This window comes from Schistocerca piceifrons, chromosome 8 (assembly GCF_021461385.2).
Source record: "Schistocerca piceifrons isolate TAMUIC-IGC-003096 chromosome 8, iqSchPice1.1, whole genome shotgun sequence".
NCBI classification, from domain to species: domain Eukaryota; kingdom Metazoa; phylum Arthropoda; class Insecta; order Orthoptera; family Acrididae; genus Schistocerca; species Schistocerca piceifrons.
This window is the reverse complement of record NC_060145.1, coordinates 218,743,465-218,760,103: the sequence shown is the minus strand read 5'-3', so window position 1 is coordinate 218,760,103 and position 16,639 is coordinate 218,743,465. Positions and strand designations below refer to the sequence as shown.

At 41.5% G+C, this 16,639-nt stretch overlaps 1 protein-coding gene across 2 annotated transcripts in view; it reads left to right on the top strand.

The window, feature by feature from the left end:
- Positions 1-16,639, top strand: part of LOC124711889 (NADPH oxidase 4-like) — a 196,820-nt gene that overhangs the window by 170,740 nt on the left and 9,441 nt on the right. For both annotated transcript variants that reach the window (XM_047242132.1, XM_047242133.1), the window contains exons 13-14: positions 1,573-1,684; positions 1,764-1,841. In XM_047242132.1, coding sequence (XP_047098088.1) covers positions 1,573-1,684; positions 1,764-1,841 — 190 coding nt within the window. The remainder of the gene's footprint in view (positions 1-1,572; positions 1,685-1,763; positions 1,842-16,639) is intronic.

Sequence of the window (16,639 nt, the reverse complement as noted above, 5' to 3'; positions counted from 1 at the left end):
GTTGGTATAGCTCTGGTGGGGTGGTTGATGTACCAGTGCAGACTGTTTGTTATCCATTGATTCTAGTTTGTCAGCTGTTCATCAGACAAATTGTGCAATCTCAATGTGGGCAGTACCTGGGGTAATCAGAGTAGAGGACTGATTGGGGGACACCTACAACACACTCGAGCATCCCTCGGATCTCCACATCAGACCCACCATGGAGATGCCCACTGGCAACAGCCTCAAGCTGCATGACAGAAGCCAGTACCACATGGAGGTGTGTGTGAAGGGTCACTAACTCAGCAATCACTATCTCTATCCATACTAAAGATGATGGAAATAAACTCTAGACAGTTATTAAAGCAAAGGACACTGCCTGATAAATACACAAACATACAAGAAATTTATGAGTTTAATCTAAAGAGCACACAGGGATCCAAATAAGTCACTTCGTATTAGAAGCTATGTCAACTCACAAATGAAATGATATGCTTCAATGTGCTGTTGTAGGGACAGAAGCTACCACCTAACTGAAACAACAGCTGTAATTGTCTCGTGAAACAAAACCAAACACCTGTCATGATGCAAACAGTGGTACTGTGTACTACACAGTAATTAAAATGCAATGGGAGCTGTCAGTCTTGACAGATCTTCAGTATTCATTATTGAGAGTGTCCACTGTTGTGTTGTACTTTAAGCCATAACACAGTTCTTCAGAGGGTTCTCTGAGTTGCCTCTTACAGAGATTTTTTGCTACTTCAGTGATACCTTGTAACTTACACGATCCATCCAAAAAGTTCCAAGATTAATTTTATTCCTGGCATATGAGTGATGTCAGCGCAGTAACTATGGTGGCAGCTTGAACTAACAACTGTAACAGGAGGTGTGCATTTCACCAGTCAGTTGTGGGCTGGTAGTGTTAAGCAGTGTGTCTTCAACCATAGTGTGTGCAATGGAGCAGCACTTCTAAACCAAATGTTCAGGACTTCTCCAGAACAATTTGAAGTGGAGAAAAATGTGTGAAAAGTTTGTCCTGCATGCTGTGACTCCCAAACAAAAACAATGCATAGATGCCTGTTGCGAACTGATTGAAATGTAAAACCTGGACAACTCTTTTCTGACCACTTCTTCAGTATTGATGTGTAGCATGTGTGATGAGACTTGGTGTTATCAGTACAAACCTTCCACAAAACGACAAAATGCAGAAATTCATGTGAATATTCAACACTTTGATGACATAATCAACATTTGAGTCAGCATGATGTGTGAGTTGAACAACATCCTGAAAAAGGACTTTCCCAGTTTCACATGGTTGTATGAACGTTCTGTGTGCTGTACTTAAGTGGGGGATGGGGGTGTTATAGGAAGACTATATAGAACATCTGAAGCATTAAAGCTACCAATTGATTTTTCTGTTTTTCATTAATCCACTGCTGAAACTTTTTAGGCTGGTAGGGTACATGTTACACATCAATACTGAAGAAGTGGCCAGAGCTTTTACTTGTCATTTGTTATTTCCAGCTCCTCATGTCTGATTTTGTTACATTGCTACACTGTTTTAATGGATTTCTTTTCCTTGTCTGTCAACAGGGATTGCACAGCACTTCCTCACTTACCAGAACGGTTACATTTTGTCTGGTTACTGAAAAATGTGGAACAGCTACTGTGGTTTGCAAGCTTACTGTGTTCATTGCATGACAGAGTAAGAATGACATATTATTATATATTTTCAAGCAGTGTCTTCTTCTTTTTTTCCTATAAAAATCTGGATTCTGTTGCAGTTCTGGATGAACAACCAACCTGACCGTTTGAACATAATACTACATGTCACAAAGAACTACAGCTCAGCATGTAACACAGTAAGAAACTTTACTTTTACAATCTACTATTCAGACTTTAAGAGCCCTGAATTCAAATATCATTCTAAGAGATGTTTGTCTGTACAAGTAAAGCTTTACTTGAATAAAGAACTTCCTTCCAGAATGTTATAATGAAATATGCCACATATATTTTGACCATTTCATTAAAAATAAAGATTTAAACAGATTTAGTAAAGATCATCATATATCATATTGTGAATATCAAACATGTTCTAGGATGTACAAGAAATAGCCTGTTGTAATGATGACATTCAATGTTTGATTTCATTAACATATGTTTATAAAACCTAATTAATTTAAGAGTAAAGAAGATCACTCATTGAGAAGCAGAGGCATTGAGTGATTGAAACACACATAAAAGAAAAAGAAGATTTAGTAGCGTGTGGAATAAATCCTGTGTCGAGCTAAAGTACAAACACAAGAGTGCACTTACGTGTGTGTGTGTGTGTGTGTGTGTGTGTGTGTGTGTGTGTGTGTGTGTGTGTGTGTGTGTGTGTGTAAATGACTTGGGACTTGGGTTTAGCATCTGTAGATATGTGGTTGCCTGTCCTCATTATTTGTATGTGAGGAACTTACTTACAATTACAAAGAGATAGAATGACTGGCTATACTTTCCTGTCGGAGATGAAGTTCCAGTGCAACTGATAAATACACTCCTGGAAATTGAAATAAGAACACCGTGAATTCATTGTCCCAGGAAGGGGAAACTTTATTGACACATTCCTGGGGTCAGATACATCACATGATCACACTGACAGAACCACAGGCACATAGACACAGGCAACAGAGCATGCACAATGTCGGCACTAGTACAGTGTATATCCACCTTTCGCAGCAATGCAGGCTGCTATTCTCCCATGGAGACGATCGTAGAGATGCTGGATTTAGTGCTGTGGAACGGCTTGCCAAGCCATTTCCACCTGGCGCCTCAGTTGGACCAGCGTTCGTGCTGGACGTGCAGACCGCGTGAGACGACGCTTCATCCAGTCCCAAACATGCTCAATGGGGGACAGATCCGGAGATCTTGCTGGCCAGGGTAGTTGACTTACACCTTCTAGAGCACGTTGGGTGGCACGGGATACATGCGGACGTGCATTGTCCTGTTGGAACAGCAAGTTCCCTTGCCGGTCTAGGAATGGTAGAACGATGGGTTCGATGACGGTTTGGATGTACCGTGCACTATTCAGTGTCCCCTCGACGATCACCAGTGGTGTACGGCCAGTGTAGGAGATCGCTCCCCACACCATGATGCCGGGTGTTGGCCCTGTGTGCCTCGGTCGTATGCAGTCCTGATTGTGGCGCTCACCTGCATGGCGCCAAACACGCATACGACCATCATTGGCACCAAGGCAGAAGCGACTCTCATCGCTGAAGACGACACGTCTCCATTCGACCCTCCATTCACGCCTGTCGCGACACCACTGGAGGCGGGCTGCACGATGTTGGGGCGTGAGCGGAAGACGGCCTAACGGTGTGCGGGACCGTAGCCCAGCTTCATGGAGACGGTTGCGAATGGTCCTCGCCGATACCCCAGGAGCAACAGTGTCCCTAATTTGCTGGGAAGTGGCGGTGCGGTCCCCTACGGCACTGCGTAGGATCCTACGGTCTTGGCGTGCATCCATGCGTCGCTGTGGTCCGGTCCCAGGTCGACGGGCACGTGCACCTTCCGCCGACCACTGGCGACAACATCGATGTACTGTGGAGACCTCATGCCCCACGTGTTGAGCAATTCGGCGGGACGTCCACCCGGCCTCCCGCATGCCCACTATACGCCCTCGCTCAAAGTCCGTCAACTGCACATACGGTTCACGTCCACGCTGTCGCGGCATGCTACCAGTGTTAAAGACTGCGATGGAGCTCCGTATGCCACGGCAAACTGGCTGACACTGACGGCGGTGGTGCACAAACGCTGCGCAGCTAGCACCATTCGACGGCCAACACCGCGGTTCCTGGTGTGTCCGCTGTGCCGTGCGTGTGATCATTGATTGTACAGCCCTCTCGCAGTGTCTGGAGCAAGTATGGTGGGTCTGACACACCGGTGTCAATGTGTTCTTTTTTCCATTTCCAGGAGTGTACATTTCAAATTGAAAACACAAATCCTAGCTTTTGAAACCATTAGTTCCTTCCTCAGCAGGCATTGAGGAGGGATGGGTTGGGGAGGTTGGAAAGGATCAGCAAGACACTCAGACCCCAAGATGAGAAAGACCCACCTGTTGTCACTATCTAAATATACAATATATTACAAGTGCAATTAGGCTTGGAGTTTGTTTATTTAAATTTTGGATAAATAGGAATTCCTGTGGCACCTCAGCTTCACTAAAGTTAAATAGTAAATACACCAGAATGCATATTGATGTTGTATAGCATTATCTTACAGTCAACTCTTCAGTGAGTAACAAACTGTAAAAGACCACAAACAACTCATCACTCTTCCTTATACACAAGAGCTTTGGACCAAACTCCAGCATAGTCACTAAATATTAATTAAATAGCCCAACATTCAATTTTACAATAAATTGTGCATACAGTCAACATGATAAGAGTGCTACCATTTGACATCTTATTTGCAGCTATAGCTGTATGCATCTACAAGCTATTAATTTTGTATAAGCATTGATTTATGCAAACTGTTCTGATTTTCTTAATTTTTCCAATACAATTATCTGCTAAGTGGCAGTAATTTTGTTTCATTATTGTGATATTTTCATGTGTTTTGAGTTTCTGATAGGTTAATTAGAACATGTCAAACTTTATGTACTGTTCACAAAGGTACTTTTCATAGCTGTGCATGAGGTCTGCCCCTATAGGTAGCATAGTGCATATACTAGAAATTGTGGAGATCACATCCCTCTTTCAAATAGCAGACTGTGAAATCTCTGCTTCTCTTTTCTTACAATATATCTTGACTTGCTCTATGTCCTGAATGTTCTGTATGTTGAGATGAACAGAACTCAATAAATGAACAGTGGATCTTCCTCCCATGCATGATGTTCAGTTTTCCCATCATTCAAATATTACTGTGTGACTTGATACACAGCTAAATGCAGCCTATTCCCCCTACCCATTTTTGGTAGCAAGAGGAGGGAGCCCTTTATGTTCTGGAGTTGCTCCTCTGCTGGGTAAGTTTGCTGATAGTTATAAAAGAGCAGATGAAACTTTTTGCCTTTGGTTTCACTTCATCTGTTCCAGCGTTAACAGAATCAATTATTATTCAACATGGAACACTGTAGACATACTTGATAGGCAGCTTCTGAAGATATGGTAAGGGAGAACTATTGAGAAGTCAAGGGATGTTTCCTGTAAGTATTAATATTTAACACACACATTTTGAAAAATGGCTTTTTGCACAGATCTGAAATGGCTTCTTTGCTCACAAACAATTATTGAAAAGGTGCCCCATTGGTGGACAAGAAACAGTATGATAAAACCAGGAGCTGGGGTGTATAAAATATTTTGTATGCTCCAGAATGAGATTTTCACTCTGCAGCGGAGTGTGCGCTGATATGAAACTTCCTGGCAGATTAAAACTGTGTGCCCGACTGAGACTCGAACTCGGGACCTTTGCCTTTCACGGGCAAGTGCTCTACCATCTGAGCTACCGAGGCATGACTCACACCCGGTCCTCACAGCTTCACTTCTGCCAGTATCTCGTCTCCTCTCTTCCAAACTTTACAGAAGCTCTCCTGCGAACCTTGCAGAACTAGCACTCCTGAAAGAAAGGATACTGCAGAGACATGGCTTAGCCACAGCCTGGGGGATGTTTCCAGAATGAGATTTTCACTCTGCAGTGGAGTGTGCACTGATATGAAACTTCCTGGCAGATTAAAACTGTGTGCCCGACTGAGACTCGAACTCAGGACCTTTGCCTTTCACGGGCAAGTGCTCTACCATCTGAGCTACTGAGGCACAACTCACGCCCGGTCTTCACAGCTTCACTTCTGCCAGTATCTCGTCTCCTCTCTTCCAAACTTTACAGAAGTTCTCCTGTGAACCTTGCAGAACTAGCACTCCTGAAAGAAAGGATACTGCGGAGACATGGCTTAGCCACAGCCTGGGGGATGTTTCCAGAATGAGATTTTCACTCTGCAGTGGAGTGTGCGCTGATATGAAACTTCCTGGCAGATTAAAACTGTGTGCCCGACTGAGACTCGAACTCGGGACCTTTGCCTTTCACGGGCAAGTGCTCTACCATCTGAGCTACTGAGGCACAACTCACGCCCGGTCTTCACAGCTTCACTTCTGCCAGTATCTCGTCTCCTCTCTTCCAAACTTTACAGAAGCTCTCCTGTGAACCTTGCAGAACTAGCACTCCTGAAAGAAAGGATACTGCGGAGACATGGCTTAGCCACAGCCTGGGGGATGTTTCCAGAATGAGATTTTCACTCTGCAGTGGAGTGTGCGCTGATATGAAACTTCCTGGCAGATTAAAACTGTGTGCCCGACTGAGACTCGAACTCGGGACCTTTGCCTTTCACGGGCAAGTGCTCTACCATCTGAGCTACTGAGGCACAACTCACGCCCGGTCTTCACAGCTTCACTTCTGCCAGTATCTCGTCTCCTCTCTTCCAAACTTTACAGAAGCTCTCCTGTGAACCTTGCAGAACTAGCACTCCTGAAAGAAAGGATACTGCGGAGACATGGCTTAGCCACAGCCTGGGGGATGTTTCCAGAATGAGATTTTCACTCTGCAGTGGAGTGTGCGCTGATATGAAACTTCCTGGCAGATTAAAACTGTGTGCCCGACTGAGACTCGAACTCGGGACCTTTGCCTTTCACGGGCAAGTGCTCTACCATCTGAGCTACTGAGGCACAACTCACGCCCGGTCTTCACAGCTTCACTTCTGCCAGTATCTCGTCTCCTCTCTTCCAAACTTTACAGAAGCTCTCCTGTGAACCTTGCAGAACTAGCACTCCTGAAAGAAAGGATACTGCGGAGACATGGCTTAGCCACAGCCTGGGGGATGTTTCCAGAATGAGATTTTCACTCTGCAGCGGAGTGTGCGCTGATATGAAACTGGCAGAAGTGAAGCTGTGAGGACTGGGCGTGAGTCGTGCCTCGGTAGCTCAGATGGTAGAGCACTTGCCCGGGAAAGGCAAAGGTCCCAACTTCGAGTCTCGGTCGGGCACACAGTTTTAATCTGCCAGGAAGTTTCATATCAGCGCACACTCTGCTGCAGAGTGAAAATCTCATTCTGGAAACATCCCCCAGGCTGTGGCTAAGCCATGTCTCCGCAGTATCCTTTCTTTCAAGAGTGCTAGTTCTGCAAGGTTCGCAGGAGAGCTTCTGTAATGTTTGGAAGGTAGGAGACGAGATACTGGCAGAAGTGAAGCTGTGAGGACCGGGCGTGAGTTGTACCTCGGTAGCTCAGATGGTAGAGCACTTGCCCGCGAAAGGCAAAGGTCCCGACTTCGAGTCTCGGTCGGGCACACAGTTTTAATCTGCCAGGAAGTTTCATTTTGCATGCTTTCGCTCCATGAGTAGTGGCTACCTGATGTAAAGTATGGCCAAATTAAGATCCTGATGATGGACTGTGTCGAATATCCTAAGGTGTGATAGTACAGTGGATCCATATACCATGAAATCAAAATCAAACTGTTACCAAACAAAAGCTGTAAACAACTGAAATAGGCCTGGATGTGATGTATACCTTGGGCATGTTTGGGTCTCTCCTGGTTTAAGAAGGGTGATTAAGATAGCTTCCTTCCATGTATCAGGAAGCTGTCTTGTTTCCCACATTAGATTAAAATATTTCAGTTGGTTTCCTTTAGCATTTCCAGTGGAGTACCAAAACATGCTCTAATGGATTTTACCATTTCCTGACACATCACATGCCTCAGATAATTCCAGGTCCAGCTCACACACAGAGAAGAGATACTTGTAAAGTTCATTATTGGTGGAACTGAAATCCTAACCACTTCCATTAACCATCCCTCAGTAGCCAGATATTGGATGGCAATGGCAGTGATTCAACCTAAATGCTCTGCCAAAATCTGGATCATGTCTTTCTTGCTGGTCAGTTTAATCTTGACTACTGTTATCAATCTTGGACCTATGACAGGTGGAGCTGATGGAGGATATAGAGAAGATATAATAGCAACCACTACTTGTAAGTTGATGTTGAGAGAGAGAAAATTAGTTATGGTATCTATCATCGATAAAGATAGCAAACCCACATTTAGCCCTTACCCCATTCAAACACTTTAAAAATGGAGCTTTGCAAGCAAAGGCACTGGGTCTTAAATCCTCCACATGAATATTGAACCTGTTAATGATCCACTGCTGTAAAATATCCATTTAAGCAGTGAGCTTTTCTTTGTGAAATTTTATTTGCAGTTGCAGAATCTTACTGATGTTAGCTGCATTAGGTATGATGATATCATCTATTGAAAAATGGAAAATACAGGATGGAATAATGATGGTATTACAAAAAGGATAGATTACTACTCACCATAGCCAGCCGCAGTGGCCGAGCGGTTCTAGGCACCTCAGTCTGGAACTGTGTGACCGCTACGTTCGCAGGTTCGAATCCTGCCTCGGGTATGGATGTGTGTGATGCCCTTAGGTTTGTTAGGTTTAAGTAGTTCTAAGTTCTAGGGGACTGATGACCTCAGGTGTTAAGTCCCATAGTGCTCAGAGCCATTTGAACCATTTTACTCACCATATAGAGGACACGAGGAGTCATAGACAGGCACATCAAAAAGAGTGGTTTATATTTACACTTTCAGCCAATGGACCTTCTTCTGAAGTAGAAGATACACGCAGTCACATAAGTACAACTCAAATACACATGACTGCTGGTGCTAGCCACTGAAGCTGAACTGCCACAGCCTTAGTGGCCAGAGACAGTGATATTACATATTGCTGACACTGAAACTTTGTGCCGGACTGGGATGCAAACCAAGATCTCCCATTTGTCATGAGTGATCGCCTTAACCAATTTGGCTGTCTGAGCACACTTCCAGCACAGACCCAAACTTCCATAAGTACTTTACTTTGTCTTTTGGCCTTGGTCAGCTTGGAGAGCCTGTGGTAGTTGGCTAATTGGTTGTTGTTTCCATAATAGATACTTGAAACTACATAGATTCTAATGACAGAGCACATCTGATGTGTGTCAAGAAATGTTTGAATGGCTAATAGTTTCAGTCCTCGCAAGTGGCTGTTAGCTGGAACACTAGAAAGTACAAGTCCTTGCTTCAGCTTCGACTGATGATGTTAGTGAAAGGAGTTTTTTGCCTCCACTAACTTTCTAGTCACAGAAACAAATTATGTTACAAATACTGGTGGTTTGATAGCTTGGTCAGCTTTTTCCATTTCAGCTTATGGATTTCATGTTGTGACCATAACTTTCTGTGTTTTACCAGAATTGAAAATACCGCTACAGTTGTAACATTCTTTTATTTAACACACGACCAGTTTCAGGCTCTTATACGCTCACCTTCAGGTTTCGTAACTTGGTGCTGTGACCACGAGTGCCATGGTGGATGTGTACAAAACACGATGTGCTACCAATAAGCGCAGAGCATGGAGTCAAGTTTTTCAACACAAGAAAACCATTTGGTGTTCTGTTACTGTCCAGTAGTTTCTTCACTGCAGTTAGTTTTGGAGGGTGGTTGTTTTGGGGAAGGAGACCAGACAGCGAGGTCATCGGTCTAATCGGATTAGAGAAGGATGGGGAAGGAAGTCGGCCATGCCCTTTCAAAGGAACCATCCCAGCATTTGCCTGGAGCGATTTAGGGAAATCACAGAAAACCTAAATCAGGATGGCCGGACGCGGGATTGAACCGTCGTCCTCCCGAATGCGAGTCCAGTGTCTAACCACTGCGCCACCTCACTCGGTTTTAGTTTTGGAGTATTATCCTCATAAGATAGTTTGGATTTTTGGCTGTTATTGTTGTTAGATGGTACACCCATACCATTATGAGTGTTGTAAGTTTGTGTGGTAGGATCCATTGAGATCCCTTGTGCAGCCTGGGAAATTTGGGATGACTCAGGTAGAACACAATTTACTCAGCAAGTATGTGTTGTGTTGTGTTCTGTTGTGATTGTCATGGTCTGAGTCTGAATGAACATGTGAGGCACCCACTTTTATGGCCAGAGAATGGCATCCGATTGGTAGATTATGCCATGATGACATTATGGAGAAGGTGCATGCTGAGTTGGCATCTTAAAAGAAGTACAACAATTTTGAAAAACCTTTCTTGACTGATCACTGTTAATGAATAAACATAAGTTTACTTTTGAATAGATGAGAATTCTCCCTCATGATTGGAACTATTGGGACTCTGTGATTAGGGAATCAGTGGAAATTCCACTACATATAATAACTTCAACAGAGACATCGGCTATGAACTTAACAATGCATAAGAGCACGTGCTCGACAAAGAAAGATCATAGAGGAAGACTTCACATAGTTCACTGCCTGATATGAGTGTTCGTGCTGTCAGTGATTCTGGACAGTGAACACAAACATAATGTATAGGTGCAGAGAGTGGCGTCTCAGCATGCTCTGTCTCCGTGATGTCATCATGGCATATTCTAGCCAATCAGGTACCAACCTCTGGGCATAAACTGGTAGATTTGCCAGTTTCATGACAGTCAGTCTTAGCCCCTGATGACACTGAGGGAGTTAGTCATCAAAAGCTCAAGATTTTTCTGAATTTGACATGTCAGAATGAATGAGAAAACTTTGGTCAAGGGCAAAAGACTTTATAGCCAACCCAAGAGATTGTTCAATGAATGTGGCAAACATTATACCCTCACAAGCACAAGCCAGGAGATTGCTTATTGAATTTGGTAAACATTATCCCCTCATAAGAATTCAAATCATGGGTCACCAGTTTTAAAACAAAGTCATGGGAGGGGGGGGGGGGGGGGGAGAGAGAGAGAAATTTAATAACGTTAGATTAATGTTCATTGCACAGGTCCTAAGTGAAGTGATGCTTAAGAAAGTGGAGCAAGTCTAGAACTTGAGCATATTTTCATTTCTGAATTGGTAAAATAATTGCAATAAAATGTAAATGTATACATAATAAAATACTAGCAATACTCTGTATACCATTGTAACTAAGCATCAGCAAAGGAAAGCATCCAAATGCCTTTACAATACATCAGGAAGTCAAATATTATGTAGAAGCAGATCATTTTCAACTAAAGATTACATATAATGATGGATAGCAGTCGATTATTCTGTAAAGATCAATGAAAACTGAAGAGACAAGGACAGTTTTGGTTGGTTGGTTTCAGGCATGACTGTTTTTGTAATGTGGGAAATTAAGTTATAAATTTCATGTGAAAATCAGTTCCAATTTTTTTATTTGTATGGTTTTTGGTAAATGTTGTAGAATAAAACTGTTGTATCACATGTATAATATTTACTGAGAGAAAAACTGCATACGCCATCAAAGCAGTAACAGAGAAACACTATAGCAGCACTTTGATTGTCTTTCTAAATAACATCAGAGATAATCCAACTATGTCATAGAAATGGAGTTGAACGTAGCTTTTTCTTATATTGATATTCATTAATATTCTGATTTAGTGGCTATGTTAACAAGTCTGCTCGATTTTTATCTGTTTAAATTAACTGAACGTCAGTCATTCCATCCGTAACCTTCTCCCTGATGAAACGACATTTTATGGCAGTACATTTCATTGTGGATTTGGCTATACGATTCTTGACATGTATGATTGCATCTTGAGTATCAGTCCACACAAATGTTGAGCCTTCAGTTCTTTCAGCTTAAGGGTCATTGGTAATTCTCTCATCTGGACCACCTCTCTTGTGCAGGCTGCCACTGACACATATTCTACTTCCATTGTGTTTAGTGCACCTGCAGTTTGTTTCAAACGCCTCCAGTACACTGCAGATCCTGCCAGTAGTATTACATAGCCTTTAATACTTTCGTGATCACCTTTATAAGTATCCCAATCAGCATCAGTGAAAATTTCAAGTTTTTGACTAGTGGGATAATATGTAAGTTTGTAATGTGCTGTTTCCTTCATGTATCTTGGTACCCTTTTTGCTGCATTCCAGTGGTTCATACTAAATTTTGAACAATATTGTGACAACTTTGCCACCGAGACACCTATGTCTGGTTGCCTCCTCTGTGAAAGGTAAAGGAGTCCACCAACAAACTCATGATATGAAGATTTTTAACTTTCTCATCACACTTCACATCAGTGAGATTCAGTTTCATTTTCATTGGTGGTTTTGGCTTGCTCAGAATTTTGGAGCCCAAATGTATCAAGTAGTTTATAAACATATTATTTCTGACAAAGACTAATTGCTCCATCTTTGCTGCCCTCAAATTTCACTCCTAACATGTGTGACACCCAAATGCTCAATTTCAAAGCAACTTTCTAAAAGAGTTTTTATCTTTTGCCTCAACTCTTCATTTTGTGCAAATGTAAGCATATCATTCCTTTGAACATAGCTCGTACACACATGGACCTATATCATTTTGAATAAATTCCAGCTTTTGTAGTGAGTTATAATGATCATTCCAGCATCTGCCACTTTGTTTCAATCCATATATTGACTTGTTTAATTCGCAGACAAACTTTTCTTGGCCCTTCTTGGTGAAACATTCTGGCTGGAGCATATAAACATTTCCCTTTAATTTGCTATTCAGATATGCTCTCTTCAGATCATACTTATCAATACACTGTCTTTTCTCAGCACTGGCTGCTATCAGTAGGCAAATCATTTCAAAATACCTGTCTGTTCTTTGCAGGAATTACATCAGATTGTAGCTCAAACACTTTCCAAGCATCATGATTCTTCCAGGAGTCAATTTCTTCATTCATTGCAACTATCCATTCCACTGCCTCATCAGAATTAACTGCTTTGATACAATAACAGTTCATCACTGTTCCTTCCTCGCATGACATTTATTTGTGCTTTTTCAGCATAAACCTTCTCTTTGGAACAAATTTTCGTTGGTTGACATTTGCTTAAAACTTTTTTTTTTTTACACCCTTTCTTGATCTGCATCTACATTGTGGAGTTGCAGCATGTTCCACAAGTTCATGATTATCTTCGGTTTCTTCCAAAATTTCCTTCTGATCTGAGAAACCACAAAATCCCTTGTCAGTGTTTGAATCTTCCCTTTCACTTCATATTTCATCTTCAATACTTGGAAATGATAATGCTCCATCATTGTACAGTTCAGTATATTCTTTCCGTTTCTTATTTTGAGTTGAGCATTTGCCATTCAAAAATTAGTCCCTTGATTTCACAACATGTTTCATTTCTAGTATCCAAATCATTTATCCATTACCATATAGAGAATATCCTATAAGAATGCCATTTTCTGCCTTTTTGGATAACAATGTCTTTGTTTGGGCATGTGAACAAAATCTTTGCATCCTATAACCTGTAAATGTCTCACACTAGGCTTCCTACCTGTTCACAATTCATGAGGCATTTTTTCATTGTTGTGGCTATTTGCAACACAATTTCTTATGTACGCTGCAGTGTACATCAGCTCAGCCCAAGAAATCTTCAGTAAATTACTTTCTAACCACAGTGACCTTACTATATCCATTAATGTTCTGTTGAGGCATTTAGCTGTATTGTTTTGCTGAGATGTGTATGACATTGTTATTTTATGCCAAATTCCTTCAGATTCATAGAATTGACCATTTGCATGAACAGAATTCTAGGCCATTGCCTGTGCAAATTCTCTTCAAGTATTTTATGATTTTGTTTTCCATTTGGATCTTTCATTTCCTAAATTCCTCAAATACTTCATCCTTATTTTTTAAGAAACACACAAATACGTATCTGTTTGCATCATCCACAATACTCATTAAATATCTGTTGACTCCAAAACTTGGAATATCAATAGGCCCAATGTGATATAAAGAGATCGTTCATTCCTTCAAATCTTGTGGTACAGTTTTCAGAAACAGTCTTCATGTTGATTTACCTGCCAAACAGCCATCACACAGGTTTATTTCACCTTTTTCACAGTCTAATCCCAGAACTGCTTCCTTTTTTTATGATGTTGTTTATTAATATAAACGATCTTCCTGCTAAGTTTTAATGAGCACTCTTCCAGGTTCATCATAGATCTTGCAGCATTCTTTATTGAAAACAACCTTTCTATGCTTTTTAGTGAGCTGCCCCACAGATAAGATTGCATGGTCAATCTCAGGCACAAGTAGTGGATTCTTAGCTATGAATTCCTTGGGCAAACCTTTTTTGTTAATTTTCTTCACCTTAACTGTACCTTTCCCCATGGCTTCTTTTTTTCTGCCATTAGCTAAGGTTATAATCCCAGCTAAAATACTTTTATTGACAGCTGAAAAATAATTTTCATTTGGAGCCATGTGATGAGTTACTCTGGAATCCACTGTCCAGTTATCACCAATCAATGTAACTGTGCCACAAGCAGCACTGATGCTAATGTGCCTAGTTTCTTTTGTTCTTTTTTAAATTTCTCTCTTTCAGGACAGTTTGTAGATATGTGACAAACTTTGTGACAGTTGTAGCAAACAAAACTGCCTTCTGTGTTGGTTCTTTCTTTGTTTGTTCCAGTCCTTAGTCCCATTCCCTAAGAGGTGTATTTCAGTACTTTTGATTACCAGAACTAGTTTTCAAGAACATTGTGGAGTGTTTATCTTCCTTATATTCATGACATCTAACATATTCACAAGTAGGCACCTTTAGATTGTAGCATCAGTTTCTGGCAAGTTGCACAAAGCTGTAACTACTGCATTCTATTCATCTGGAAGTCAACACAGAATGTTGTTGTTGTTGTTGTTGTTGTAGTCTTCAGTCCTGAGACTGATTTGATGCAGCTCTCCATGCTACTCTATCCTGTGCAAGCTTCTTCATCTCCCAGTACCTACTGCAGCCTACATCCTTCTGAATCTGCTTAGTGTATTCATCTCTTGGTCTCCTTCTATGATTTTTACCCTCCACGCTGCCCTCCAGTACTAAATTGGTGATCCCTAGATGCCTCAGAACATGTCCTACCAACTGATCCCTTCTTCTAGTCAAGTTGTGCCACAAACTCCTCTTCTCCCCAATTCTATTCAATACCACCTCATTAGTTATGTGATCTACCCATCTAATCTTCAGCATTCTTCTGTAGCACCACATTTCAAAAGCTTCTATTCTCTTCTTGTCTAAACTATTTAACATCCATGTTTCACTTCCATACATGGCTACACTCCATACAAATACTTTCAGAAACGACCTCCTGACACTTAAATCAATACTTGATGTTAACAAATTTCTCTTCTTCAGAAACGCTTTTCTTGCCATTGCCAGTCTACATTTTATATCCTCTCTACTTCAACCATCATCAGTTATTTTGCTCCCCAAATAGCAAAACTCCTTTACTACTTTAAGTGTCTCATTTCCTAATCCAATTCCCTCAGCATCACCCGACTTAATTCGACTACATTCCATTATCCTCGTTTTTGCCTTTGTTGATGTTCATCTTATACCCTCCTTTCAACACACTGTCCATTCCGTTCAACTGCTCTTGCAAGTCCTTTGCTGTCTCTGACAGAATTACAATGTCATCGGCAGACCTCAAAGTTTTTTTTTTTCTCCATGGACTTTGATGCCTACTCCGAACTTTTCTTTTGTTTCCTTTACTGCTTGCTCAATATACAGATTGAATAGCATCGGGGAGAGGCTACAACCCTGTCTCACTCCCTTCCCAACCATTGCTTCCCTTTCATGTCCCTCAACTCTTATAACTGCCATCTGGTTTCTGTACAAATTGTAAATAGCCTTTCGCTCCCTGTATTTTACCCCTGCCACTTTCAGAATTTGAAAGAGAGTAGTCCAATCAACATTGTCGAAAGAAACGTAGGTTTGCCTTTCATTAATCTAGCTTCTAAGATAAGCTGTAGGGTCAGTATTGCCTCAAGTGTTCCAATATTTCTACGGAATCCAAACTGATCTTCCCCAAGGTCAGCTTCTACCAGTTTTTCCATTCGTCTGTAAAGAATTCACGTTAGTATTTTGCAGCCGAGACTTATTAAACTGATTGTTCGGTAATTTTCACATCTGTCAACACCTGCTTTCTTTGGGATTGAAATTATTATATTCTTCTTGAAGTCTGAGGGTATTTCATCTGTCTCATACATTTTGCTCCCCAGATGGTAGAGTTTTGTCAGGACTGGCTCTCCCAAGGCTGTCAGTAGTTCTAAGGGAATGTTGTCTACTCCCTGGGCCTTGTTTCAACTTAGGTTTTTTAGTGCTCTGTCAAACTCTTCACGCAGTATCATATCTCCCATTTCATCTTCATCTACATCCTCTTCCATTTCCATAATATTGCCCTCAAGTACATCGCCCTTGTATAGACCCTCTATATACTCCTTCCACATTTCTGCTTTCCCTTCTTTGCTTAGAACTGGGTTTCCATCTGAGCTCTTGATATTCATACAAGTGGTTCTCTTTTCTCCAAAGGTCTCTTTAATTTTCCTGTAGGCAGTATCTATCTTACCCCCTGTGAGATAAGCCTCTACATCCTTACACTTGTCCTCTAGCCATCCCTGCTTAGCCATTTTGCACTTCCTGTTGATCTCATTTTTGAGACGTTTGTATTTCTTTTTGCCTGCTTCACTTACTGCATTTTTGTATTTTCTCCATTCATCAATTAAATTCAATGTTTCTCCTGTTACCCAAGGATTTCTACTAGCCCTCATCTTTTTACCTACTTGATCCTCTTCTGCCTTCACTATTTCATCCCTCAAAGCTACCCATTCTTCTTATACTGTATTTCTTTCCCCCATTCCTGTCAATCATTCCCTT